Source organism: Hemibagrus wyckioides, linkage group LG07 (genome assembly GCF_019097595.1).
Source record: "Hemibagrus wyckioides isolate EC202008001 linkage group LG07, SWU_Hwy_1.0, whole genome shotgun sequence".
Taxonomy (NCBI): domain Eukaryota; kingdom Metazoa; phylum Chordata; class Actinopteri; order Siluriformes; family Bagridae; genus Hemibagrus; species Hemibagrus wyckioides.
This window is the reverse complement of record NC_080716.1, coordinates 2,862,472-2,876,432: the sequence shown is the minus strand read 5'-3', so window position 1 is coordinate 2,876,432 and position 13,961 is coordinate 2,862,472. Positions and strand designations below refer to the sequence as shown.

Here is a 13,961-nt window from a genome sequence, read left to right as displayed (position 1 = left end):
AAAAATGCTTGTTTCCACAAAATACAGCCGTCGTTTGAAAAGCTAACAGAGGCAAACGTTTTCTTTTTGGTTTCTGAGGTGAAGCGAAGGTTTTGGTTTTTTCCAAAGTAGTATTTAGCATACCCATGTAGCACACAAACAACTAGCCAACATCAGCACTATGTGTGCCATTTACAGTATGTCTCAACCATGTAACATGGAACTTGATGGTTAATTGGGAATGTGTCACCACAGTATTGTCTTTTGGTCACAGTTAATGCAAAGTTCTGTTTAAAGGATGTGAAAAGAAGGAGAATTTAGCATGCAGTAAAGTTAAGCTGAGATTAGTCTAATTTGTTGTTCAAGGGTTCTTTGGATTGTAGAAGGTACGAACATGGAGTATGTGGAAATGTGCAAGCTAACCCCTTAGAGTTCTAGATTTGTTTCTGGTACAAACAAAATTTTGTGCTGTGGCAAATACAATGAATTCATTAAGATTGGTTTCTCAATAACACACGCTGACATTTTTTGTCTTCTAAAAAGAGGCTAGAGAGTTTAAAACAGAAACGGTCTTATTCCAAACAGTATATGATTAGTGCCTGATTTGCAAAACATGTCCCCTCTTAACATTTAACATGTTTCCTGCTTCCCCTTTTAGTGGGAGGAGATCAGCGTGATGGACGAACGCAACACGCCCATGCGCTCATACCAAGTGTGCAATGTGATGGAGGCCAACCAGAACAACTGGCTCCGCACTCGTCACATTGCCCGCCATGGCGCTCAGCGCATCTACATCGAGATCAAGTTCACACTGCGTGACTGCAACAGCCTTCCCGGAGTCCCTGGAACTTGCAAAGAGACGTTCAACATGTACTACCATGAGTCCAACAACGATAACTTGTGGTTCATCAAGGAAAGCCAGTACGTCAAGATTGACACAATCGCCGCAGACGAAAGCTTCACACAGACCGATGTTGGTGACCGTGTCATGAAACTGAACACAGAGGTTCGGGATATCAGCAACTTGAGCAAAAAAGGTTTCTACTTGGCCTTTCAGGATGTTGGTGCATGTATCGCTCTTGTCTCACTACGGGTTTTCTATAAGAAGTGCCCGGCTGCCGTGCACAACCTGGCGCATTTCCCTGATACAGTGACAGGGGGCGACTCTGCACTTGTTGAGGTGCGTGGATCGTGCGTTAACGACTCTGAGGAGTTTGAATCACCGAAGATGTACTGCAGTGCAGATGGCGGGTGGCTGGTCCCGATTGGGCGCTGCATCTGCAAGCCAGGCTTCGAGGAGGGAAAGGACTACTGCCAACGTAAGTATCTTACTATGTGAAACCACAACACATTTGAATTCCTGATTCCGATTGGTCAGAAGGTATTGATTTAATTGTCCTTCCCATGCTCATGGTACTTTAGTTTCATCCCCCTGTCCAAAGATATATGTGGTAGACTGACTGGCATCTCTAAATTGCCCTTTTTGTTTGAACGGGTGTGTATGTAATTGTGCCCTGTGATGGGTTGACACCCATAGTCCCCTGGGATAGTCTTTGGGTTCCCTGTGACCCTGTGTAGGCTAAAGATAAGCAGATTACAAATATCTGTAAACATTAAAATGGTCAAGATTTCTGTAAGGAGAAGTTTATTGAACAGAAATGGAAGGAGTCTCTAGTGTCAATGTGCTGTATCAGTAAGCTTTTCTTCAACAGGAAAGTTGTCTGGACTTTCAGGTTTCTTGGTAACATGACAAAAATCCATTGTTGATTATTTTCCTATTACAGTAGCCAGTTTGTTCTATATTAAATGACAACACACCTTCCTTACAAGTTCCTGCAAATGACCTTTTACTCTATAACAAATCAGAACTTTAATATAAACCTTGCAGCCAGGACTGCAGCAGCGCATTTTATAGAAAACGAAGCAACACCTATGGGCCGTTCAGATTCAGGAATTCAAAAGAGCTGTGTTATAAATTAACTCCCTAGACAATACCCTTGCAGTATTTTGTGCCTCGGTGCCGGTGTTTTTCGAAGCGAAATTTATTTCTCTGCATTATTTCGAGTCCCTGTATATTTCGAGGAGATTTACGGCATGGTCGGCATTGGCTGCCTGTGCAACAGACCAGAAGATGTTTATAAAATTGCTGGGAAAATTTGGGTTTGACCTGAAGCTGTTACATAGTGGTTACTGTGTGAGTGTGTGTGTGTGTGTGTGTTTGTGTGTGTGTGAATAGCTTAAGGCATTGGTGAGTCACGCCTATTCATCCTAAGCCGCTATTCCTCCTGGTTAGAGAGGACGTTATTGAGATGTAACCTTCTTCAAAGCATTTGCTCAGGCTTTTTTCATCCTGCCTGCAGATTCAGACATCTTGTGGGTACATTTGTGTGTCTGACGTTTCGTTTCAAATGCAGATGCTGAACTAAATCCATCTGTTTGTATGCTGTGTCCCATTTAATTGCGATAAAAGGCAATATTATTGCACTTCATAGGTCTTTGATAGTAGTCGTGAGTAGTCAGTTCATCTGATTTTGCAGTGTGGATATATTTATTTTTAAACGCCCTCACTCCTCCATAATTTGACAGTGGATATTTATTTGCATCGCTTATATCTTCTTCTTTGATGACTGCTCAGTGACTTCATGCTTTTTGGTAATGGGCAAGCTGGAAGTGAGCATTAGTTCCACTGCAGGGCTAGCTGTGTTCAGCGGTTAGTGTAAAAGGTGTGTAGAAGTGTGTTGAGATATGTTGACCTGTGGTGTGTAGAAGTTTAGTGAGGAGTTGTATTGAGTAGTAATTAGGTGTGGTGAGGTATGTAGAGGTGTTTATAGCTGTGGTGAGGGGTGTTGAGGATTGCTGAGGTGTCGTGGGTAGAGGCATGGTGAGGAGTGTAGAGTTGTGAGATGTGGTGATGTGATGTGTGTATAGCTGTGATGAGTTGTGTAAAGGTTTCTTTTAGTGAAATAAGGTGTGGTGAGGATTGTTGAGCTGTGAATGGGGTGGGTAGAGGTGTGGTGAGGAGTGTAGAGTTGTGAGGTGTGGTGGTGTGTGTATAGCTGTGGTGAGGTATGTTGAGGTTGCTTTGATGTAATAAGGTGTGGTGAGGTGTGTAGGGGTGAGGTAGAGGTGTGGCAAATGTGTTGAGGTGTGTAGAGATGTGGGCTATGGTGAGGTTTGAGGATGAGGTTTGGTTTGATTAGGTGTGTATAGCTAGGAGTGGTGGGTTCAGGTGTGTAGAGGTTTGATGAGGTGTGAAGTCATGGGTTTGTTGAGGAATGTAGATGTGTAACTAGGTGTGTTGAAGTGTGTAGATGTATTGTGGGCTGTGGTATGATATGCAGAGATTTGAGTTGAGGTTTGTTGGTGTTTGAGATGTGTGGAGATGTGGTGAAGTGTGTTTAGGTTTGGTCTGGTGAGGTGTGTAGTGGTATGCAGAGATCTGTTGAGGTATGTTGATGTGTAGTGAGGCGATTAGAGGTTTGCCAACATGTGCTGAGGTGTGTGTTTCAGATAATTGTTGCTAGTGAGTCATTACAATGCCTGTAAGTTACAGTATGAAAACCTATTAGATACACCAATGTATATTCTTAGGGGAAGGCAGCAACGATCGAGCAATCTGACTAAGCAAAGGGTATCCATGCTGGAATTAACACGTAACAAGAGCCAACACTCATCGACTTTGCTACTGGATTGAAAACAAATCTTAGCTCTTTCTCCCTGCTGTTCATCAGTATAAGTTGCAATATTTGTGTGCAAAACTGATATCAGAAGCTAGTTCTAATTGTTACAAATCTTCACTACAGGGAAATATACCCTATAGTCTCAGCATCCCTGATTTCTAGGAAAGTTTTCTCAGTTAAAATGGCGAATTTCAGTCTTTCACAGTTTCCAGGACTTTGCTAACCATTACATGTACAATCCATTTCTTATGTTTTGTCTTTTTCTTTAGAAGGCAATCCAGACCATGTAGGCCCTGTAGCATATTTTGAAACTGTGTGCCAGTTCTTTAGCAGACATCTTTGTAGGTGTTTTGTGAAAGCTCTGTGAGGTTAACTGGAATGAGATGACAGCTGTGCTCGAGGCTTCATAGAGCTGGAGAAAGATTATTGGACTTCGATAAATCCCCAGGAATGAAATTGTTAATCCTCCTCATAGCAGAGGGTAAAACTGCTCAGCAGCAATGATATTTTTTTGGGAAGGGGGGTTGGTTGGTTGATAGGAAAAATAGTCAAGGACAAAGGCTACACACTGATATGAGGTTTATTTATCAAAGAATTAGTGAAGACAAGTTTCTCAGGTTTATGTATGTTAGCAGGAACTAAAATTAGGCCAATTATCTTGTCTTTGTTTTTAAGCACTGTCTTGGTCATAATTGTGTCCAGGTGTATAGCTGAGGTTCTGTTAATACTGATCCAACAGTCTTCTGAAGAATCTTTCCCAAGCAATCTGCAGTTTTGACTAAAAACTAAAGTTAGATGATTCAGTCCCTTTTTTGTTTTTTCCCCGCTTGTTTCAGAGCTCAGCAAACAAAAGGTCAGCCTGTTGAAATGAGACGCACTGAAATGAGTCTCACTTTTTTCCCCCAGCTAGCATTCTTTAGACAGCGTAGCCGCTAATGGACTCATTAGCTAGGCTGAAACGGCCACCCAGTCTAATTGTTGACATTTTGCACAGCGTTGTTTTTGTAACCTTACCGCTCTTGGTTAATTCTTTTCTGTTTTTTTTCTTCACTGGATGGCTTTCTTGTGGCTTTCAGTAATTGTCACCCCCTCCTCGTCCAGCAGCTGTAAGCGTCAGGGACTGCTCATTTCATGAGACAGTCTGGCTCTGCGTTAAATATTCATGAGGTCTCAGGAAGATGTGGCTTAAAAAAGGCTAAGTGCTTTCATTAAAAAAAAAGACAAACAAATAATAGAAAATGATGAAATTCAATTAGACTTGGCTACTTGCAGAGTGTCCCCAGTGATCATTTGGAAGTCAGCAAGGTCCAGGATTTGAATGCTGAGCAGTAAACTTGTGTGATTTTAGTGAGCCTCTCCCGGCCTGATCTCTATGACGCACCCAGCGTCTTTTTGTCTATGAAATATTCATATCAGTAAAGCCACATATATTGTAGCCATACTTTCTTTAATTTCTTTGGGACTTTGGTGATATAAGATGCTGCTTTCAAAGACACTCTTGTAGAAGTTTTCTAATGATACATATATTGATTTGGGTCAGAGCTACATTTATTGAGGGATGAAATTTTAATCATAATGTTTAAAAAGTAGACTCAGTGGCTAAAAATCTTCCTGGAATTGTCTTTGAACTCTTTTACAGTAAGAAGATTACCCAAAGCATTACCTACATATGCCTGAATAATGGTCATTGCAAATTTCTGAGGGTTTTCCACACCCCTGTAAAACCTCCAGCTAACATAACATACTATATATATATTTTTATTGCATATTCCTTCTGGTCAGAAACCATCTCAGCTGCGTTGCCCATGGATTGGTGTACCAATCGTCCATCAAATGCAGACCTGGTACATTTTAGTGCATTTTTCCAGCTTGATGCAGCTTGCAAGTTGACCATGACTGCAGTTCCTTGTCCTCTATGGTCTTTGCCCTTCTTAGAATGTAATTACAGTCCCAGAAAGCTGATCTTAGGCCAGAACGTCAAACCAGACTAGAGTAGATTAGCATGCTCCAGCACACCAGCTGTCTCAGTGGAGAGCTCATTAAAGCAGGACCTCTTTCAACACAGCGGCAGGGCACCATCTGATAAGAACCCACAGTCCACAGGTCAGTGATTGAGCATAGAGTTGCATCTTCTATCTCACTCTCTCCTGGTTCTTTCTTCCAGAAAAGTTAATGGAATTAGGCATGATGGGTTCTCTGCGCCATCGAGAATAGATGGTAGGATGGTGGAGGCTTTGTTTTGGGCTGTAAATTGCACTGCATTATAAAGAGTAATGTGTTTGACCTATCACTGGGAGTACAAACCCCAATGATGCCACAGCCACCTGTAGCGGGATTCCAAGAGAGCATAATTGCATTTACATTTACAGCATTTGGCAGACACCCTTAGGCAGAAGTGCCTCATAGCCTCCATCAAAAACACATCCTCGTACAAGTAGGTCAGTGTCTAAGAATACTCTTAAGCTAAAATAGAGAGGAGTTAGTAGAGAGGGTCTTGAGTCTTTGTTTAAAGATGGTGAATAAGTGGGTACTTGTATCAAGAAGAGTCTTGATGCAGGTCTTTTCCTTGTTTCTCAAGTAATCAAGGATCAAGGAATCTGTGCTAGAGGGTCCAAGGGAACGTAGTGCAGATAAGGGTTTAATGAGAGCCAATGGGTAAGTGTGGGTCCATTTTGGCCGTGGGCGTCAGGAGAAACCACTCTTGACTGAATCAGGGTGAAAATGAGAGAAGTTGGTTGTCCAGAACTACCCCAGAACTCTGCTCTTTAGGTGGAAATAACAGAATTCTTGTTTGGAACTTGCCAGTCATGGGGGTCTAGTCATGGGGATTTTGATCTAAAGCCGGGAACCAAATGCAAATCCAGTCTGTACCCAAGACCAATTATGGGCTCATTTGGTGGAGGGACTCCACCGTTAACCACCGTTATAGGTATTTCTATAGGTCGCTTGGGCATGGCACTAGGTTTAGGTCACTTTTACTGTTTTCTTTCGATCCCAGCTCACAAGCAGTGAAGAATGTCACTTTCTGGATACATAGTATGTCACCCTACATGAATACCTGCAAATCTTTGACCAAGAAGATTTTTAGTCATGCAGTCGCTCGGCACGCAGCCTATAGAGTAGATAGTTACCATGCCTGATGCACACCACACTACAGTGGGTCTAATCCTAATTCTAAACCTAATCAAGCCCAAAAGCACCACATTTTACAACCAGGAATTGGTTCTCTGGGGTGTTCCTGGGCTCAAAAAGAGCTTTCAAACTTCAGCAAATGTACCGAAATAATTTCTTACAGTGGTAGCTGTCATGGAAAGAAGCAGACTCAGCTTGCAGAATTCACTACATTTAGAGAAACGTAGTTGAAAATTAAAGTTAACCTTAATGCAAGCCCTGTTCTCAATGCCAGTTGGGTGGTACTTGATTTGGATACAATTTAAATGGTTGGGCAGAATCGTATGCAGACTCTTTATGTTTTGTTTAGGTATCATTTGGATTAAGATGGAAACATTTTTAGCAGTGTTTCCAGCATTGTCTGTCTTGGCATTTACAATGATTGTAAATGTCGACCTTAATCAGCTCATGTGTCGTGAGCAGAAGAGCTCTCAGTAATTATCATTTGCGGCTTCTTGAATCAACTCTATTGCCATTAAAAGCAACAAATTACACAACAAAATGCAGTTGTAGCCTCTTATATTGTGCTTCACTGAGAGCACAAAAGCATGGCATAATAATTCACTGCTGTGGCCCTGATTTTGCAGCATCGGGGGATTATGTAACCATTAAAGTGAGTTCTGCTGTCACAACACTTATCTTCTTGAGATCTCTCTGTCTCTCCGTGTTTTCTTCTGTGTGGACTCTTCACTGTCTCATGTGTCAGTTTCTCTCACGCACATACTTATTCCGCATCTCAGTTTTCTGTCTCTCTTTTTCCTTTCCTGGGGGTGGGCTGAAACAGGCCGTTCGAGCCGACTATGTCTGCCACGACCAATTATGGTCCCAACGTGGAGACCCGGGAAGCCCAGACACCTGCCAACTCTCTAGCTCTCTTTCTCTCATACACACACATTGATCTCACTCCCTTTCTCTTCCCGTCACTTTCTCTCAACTGTCTCTCAGCATCTCACCATCTTCCACCTTCCTTTTGTCTCTTCATATTTAATACAGTTACGTAACAGATAACAGGAGACAATTCGTTCAAAGAGGACAGATGATCAGAGTGATTCCTTTCCTTCCTGTTTATAAAAACAACGTATAATGTTTCTTTTCATCCCTTCAGTGCCATTGTACCTGAGTCCTGGAACTTTAAGTCTGGCTTAATTTACAACTCTTTCACGACTCAGGGCTTGGATTTCAACTCTTTACTTCTTCTGCGAACGGTGTAAATATGACCCTGTTGTATTTGTTGTGTTTTATTCCTTATGTCTTACATTGTTATAGAGTTAGTGGAACATCTTTCTCCATTATTATCTTTTAGTAGGCTGCTGCGATTCTGTGTGTGTGTGTGTGTGTGTGTGTGTGTGCAGTTTATTGAAAAGGAGCTAAACCCGACCCACACTGAAGGCCACTTATCAGATTAGAGCTTGAGCGAATCACTTCAACAGCGAACATAATAGTTGCTGGATCTGACGGCTGTCTAAATCTGTGTGTGTGTGTGTGTTATACTGAATAGAAGTTTAATGGCCCTGTACGCTCCTGGCATTCATACATAAGTGGGTGCCACTTTGTATCTTGAACTACTTCAACTTCCTCTTTCTATGTACTTTGAGAATAATAATGACAGTTTTTTTTTATTATTATTATTTTTCTAATTCATACTGGTTAGGCATCAGGTGTTTAACACACTGATTTCTGGCTGCAGTTTAGTAATTGAGGATTAGGGTTTCTAAGTTGGGGGGTGCATGGTGGCTTAGTGACTTGTGCAGTTTCCTCATACCCAGGGGGCTAGATTCCCACCACGGTAGTTTACATGTTCTCCTTATGCTTCAGGAGTTTCCTTCGGTTCTCTAGTTTCCTCCCCAGTCTAAAGAAGTGTGTGCAATTGTACCATATGATTGGCTGGCATCCTGTCCCCTGTCAAGTCCCCTGGGATAGGCTTCAGGTTGTAGGTGTAGGATAAGCGGTACAGAAAATGGATGGATTTCTAAATGTATAAGGATCAAAAGTGAGAGGAAAAACCATCTGAATTTGAAGAAAGCATACTAGTTCAAAGTGAATCGTTTTTCTATTCATTTTACTCAATCGCAGTCATATTAAGAACTAGATCGGACAAATTACCATTTAAAAAAGGCAGGGAACGCTTTTAAAATGCATACACCCTTTATGTTTCTTGTTCTTTCCGATATTCAATCTCCAGGGAGCTTTCTTTTAAAAGAGCAGCATTGTAATATCGTGATATATGAACGTATCGGAAGTTAAACCAGATGTGAGGCGAGGTTAATTGTCAAATCTGTAAAAGACATTTTCTTCATTTCTTTTAACTTCCTTTTGGGAAATGGTGCGACTTCTAAATCTGGCAAGTCATACTTGAAGTAGAAGGTAAGAAGTGGATGTGTGTGTCACAGACATAAGAAATGGCTGAGGAGTTGCCAGTTTTAAATATATATTTCATATATATATATATATATATATATATATATATATATATATTTTTTAATATGGGATCTCTGAAGGTCAGACACTCCCTGAGCTAGTGCATTATTCCATCACGACACTTTTTTCCGCATGTCTCTTTCTCGTCGAAGACTGCAGGGTGGCTCTTTTAGCTCTGTCAAAGCAGCAGGGTGTTATGGGCCGAGAGCCAGATGTTTCCGTGGGGGGTCTGGATGGTAAAAAAAAAGGTGAACACGCTTACCGAATATCAATCTATCGCTCTTACTGCTCTCTCCATCCGCTCCAGCTGTTACTCATTTTCATCCAGCATGTTGTTCCCCCTTTGCCTTTCACCTTTTCCCGCACCGTTTTCTTCCTCTGAGCTACAAAATTGGTACGATTTTATGCAGACTATTTCTAAACCATGAGGGAAAAGAGGCTAGGGAGGGATGGTATAAGGGGGTGTTATTGGGGGAGGGGGGGTTGAAAACAAGGCCAAAGAACAAGCCTCCCGGTAAATGGATGTTCTTCTGAAACACCTCACGGCCAAATATAGGTCCTGCGTTCCCCACGGACGAAGAGAAGTGGGAGAGTAAAAGGTTTAGTACATATTTTATTTTAATTGGATGCATCCAAACATGGCCTTTTTTTCCCAATGTTTTACAGACTTAAATAATGACGTTGTTTATTGCACGGTTGCCGAGGCCAAGAAGAAGAGACAGAAATGGAAACAGGGAGTGTATAAGGCAGTGTAGCTGGCTAGGTTTGTCATTGCTAGTTTTCAAATCATTGCTAATTTTCCATCCTGGATCATTTGAGCAACAGAATTGCTCTTATTTTAACTTCTGGATCAAAAACCTTCAAAAACTTATCAGAAATCTTTGTCCCTGATAGCATATTATGATCATTTTTGATAGCTCTTATAGCGTATTATGTACGATAGAATATGTATTAATAAGGAATCATGCTAATCGCTATGCAGCTGCAGCCCAAAACATGATACATCGCTAAAGGAAGTCAGCTACACATGTAGGCAATCAATCATCTGTCCTATCTTTCAGCTTAAAGAGATTGCTGTATACGAAAAGCAGCCACTTTGGTGTCAAGATGTGTTTCCAGATGTGTGCCATGTTCCAACTGACCTCTGTGCTGGAACAACTGAAGCAATGTTGAGCTAAAAACAAAAAAAGCACACCTAGTATTAATAATGCAAGGCTTTCCTTTACCTGAGGCGCAGCTGGGTCTAAACTCCTGACTCTTAAAGCAGACCTGTGTTTTGTCAAGCTAGTTTTTGTCAGAGATTGATGCTTTATTAGCATGGTCGTCTTGACAGAGTGTTAAATCTTTGACCAGCGCTAATTTTTTTTACCCCTTCAGCAGTCACACTTTACACAGAAAAATGGTGAATGAAGAAACAGTGTAGAAAAATGTGCATAAAAAATGTTAGCAAGTCCTTACCTAGAGGCTACATTTCTGTCAACATTGTTAGCTGAAGTGAAAGATTAGCAATGTGAGATTTTACATTACATTATTTACCTCAGCAGACTGTTTTGCTGGAACTTTCTAGAACTCTCTGTTGAACTACTCGTCTTTATGGCCTTACTTTCATTAGCCGAAGCTTACTTTTGATAATGTCACCGGGGAGTTTTAATCCCTCCTCAGACAATGCTATGTTTTAGATCGATGCGTGTCTCGGCCTGCAGGAGTTTGCACTCGTTGTTATTTAGCGCTTGGCATTTGAGAGGCAGGAGCTAATCACCGCTAATAGTGTGAGCGAGCGAGGTTTGTTCACCATTTCAAGGTCGGAAAACATCGGAGGGTAGCAAGGTTATCCACGCTAGCTTCATTACTGTTGGCGAGGAGCTAGTAGTTTCTCCGCTAATTACAGTGACAGACCTTTAGCTCATGGTTTCGTCACGCTTCATTATGAGGACTCGATTGTTATTATTTTTGTCGTGATATTGATATCTAGACACCTGAGCCCGACCGCGCAGAAGAGAACCGAGGGAAATGGATGGACGAAGGGAACGAGCGAGGCAGAGGAAGATACAGGATAGCAAGAGGAAGGAAGAAAAGTGACAGGAAACGAACGAGTCCTGGTGACTCTCCATCTTGTGCTGGTCCATCTTTTTTTTTCTTTCTGAATAATTCATAGCTCTGGCTTGCAGGAGCATACGACACCAGGGGGAAAAAAATTAAATATCATGTAGGATAATGTGGTATAAGTTAAATCGAGTATAAGCTGTACTGGAAGATTAGCACTTTATTTCATCTTTTTTAAAGATTAATAATTGATTCTTTTTACTCATGTACATGCACTTCATATATCACTTTATCACTTTATATAACATGCTACAGAATAGTTTTGAACACTCAAAGGTTGTTATTAGCAGATGGTGTTACAAATCTAGCTCAGTCACAATTAGCGCTGATTGGGAGCATATCTGTGTTCCCAGGGTCCTATGTTCCCCAGAATTGCATGGCAAATAATTAACACATAACAAGGGGTCCAATGTTCCCAGGGTCCCTGTTTCCATGGTTCTATGTTTCCCAAGTCCTAAGTTCTAAGTCCCAGATTTACATGGTATATAATGAACACATCACAAGGGGTCTTATGTCGCAAGGGTCCTTTGCTCCCCATATGTACATGGCACAGTATGTACACGTGACAAAGGTCCTATGATTCCAGGGTACTGTGTTCCCCAGATTTATATGGCACATTATGAACATATGACATGATCCCATGGTCCTGTGCTCCCAAGGTTCTATGTCCCCTGGGTCTGCTGTTCCCAAGGCTCTGTGCTTCAAGTGTCCTGTATTCTCCAGATTTATATTGCACATAATAAACACATGATAAATGGGCTCTATGTTCCCAAGGTTTTTAGTTCCCTGGATATTACGTTCCCAAGGCTCTATGTATCCAGGGTTCTATATTCCTAAGGTCCTATGTCACCCATGAACGTATGTTTCCCGTATTTAAAGCGCTGCTAAATGGGTGCTATGTTCTCTTTACAGTATTTTATAGACTACAGTATGACATTTCTTCCATTTAGTGTACACTATTTCACAATTTTTGTGCATGGAGTTGAACTGGATGAATGTGTGAACATAGGCAAACAGCTATTAGAGCAGCAAATGAGGGCTCAGAGTGTGCAACCTAGTTAAATTTCCAAGTTCATAACTTTCATAAATGTCAAGTGTGGATGTTGTTATTCATTTAAATGTGTCTTTGGTATGTAAAGTTAATAGGGCCCTGGGTAAATGAGTCCTGACTACAATTAACCTTTTGAAAAGTTTACTTCACTTGTGTTAATGGAATATTGAACTAGGGAGCAAAGGACTATAGGTACATAGGACCCTTTGCCATGTGTTCATTATGTGCCATAATAATGGAGGGATGTAGCTGTTTACTTAGCTGATTACCTCGCAACCTCACAAACTCCATGTGCTAGTAACTGTTGGTGCCAACTCTAGCAGGTTCTCTGTGTACTATGAACCATTTCGGTCTTAGCTCAAATGTTCCCCTACACCAATACCTATTAGAGCCCCTGCCGCCTCACATATCCCACAACAACTCCTATCTATCCATAAAATCTGAAGAATTGCAGTAATGCTCAGGCTCTCTACTCTATTCAGTCCCTCCGGTCGGCCTTAATTAAGACCGAGGAAAAGCCGCTGACTCGGCCTTTGAAGGCTGCACTGCTACAAACTATATTATGGTAAGCCAATTAGATGGAGTTAAGCGAGCACACAGTGTGTTAGTGCGAAGCCGTTAATGTTTTAGCAGCTGTGAATCCCTGAACGACCTGCTTTCAAACGAGTGCGTGTGACACCGCCTCATAATAATAGTCTTTAGGAGGAGAAAGCCCAGGCTTCGAAATGCTGATCTTGATTAATGAGCTTCGGGCTTAAAAGCGACTCTTAACAGTCTGTCAGTGTATTAAAACGAAGCTAGTTTTGCTCTTTGGATGAACAACTAGAATAAATGAGTGTCTACTTTTATTTAAGCTTGACCTAAATCCAGTAGTTTCAATAGAGTAGAGTACCGGCCACTTCATTAGGTACACCTGCTTCGTGCAGTTATCCAATCAGCTGAACATCAAGTAGATGAAAATGTTCCCATTGTATCCTCAGATTCCTGTTATTGGTCTCCTGCTATTGTAGATCATCCACCAAAAGGTTTGACATGTCATGTGATCTGAGATGCTTTCCTGCTTTAGCTGCTGATAAACAGATTCGATTTTGCAATTGATCCAAGGTCACAGCAAGGTCAAACGTCTTGAATACTCTTTCTTCAATAGATTCCTTTCCTGTTTTAAAGGTATTTCTAGGTTTCTTCAGGATCTTCTGGGGTTTATTGTGATTGTTGCAGCCCAAAATAGTTGATTTTGCTGCAGCTTATTTCAAAAGGTTCAAAACGTTTTTTGAATGGCTTTAGCTGAGTGCATGTTGACCTCATATGATGTGTCTTGGTCCAAGTCTGCGGTTATTTTAAAAATATTGCAAGATTAAGTTCTGTGAAAATTATGAAATCCTGTGAGACTGGTGTACAAATTATGATAGTGGTGGAGGCATTACTGTCAATGCCATTAGTGTCAAATTCTTAAAAAAAACCTAGATCCTTAAAATACTTTCCAAATGTCTTAATTCTTAATTAACACATGTTAACCAGTAAAAGTTATCTGGTTCGTCATAGGCAAAGTGCAGTTTCAA

General features: G+C 41.3%; 1 protein-coding gene across 2 annotated transcripts in view; it reads left to right on the top strand.

The window, feature by feature from the left end:
• epha4b (eph receptor A4b) overlaps positions 1 to 13,961 on the top strand; it is a 97,842-nt gene that overhangs the window by 18,288 nt on the left and 65,593 nt on the right. For both annotated transcript variants that reach the window (XM_058395626.1, XM_058395627.1), the window contains exon 3: positions 638 to 1,298. In XM_058395626.1, coding sequence (XP_058251609.1) covers positions 638 to 1,298 — 661 coding nt within the window. The remainder of the gene's footprint in view (positions 1 to 637; positions 1,299 to 13,961) is intronic.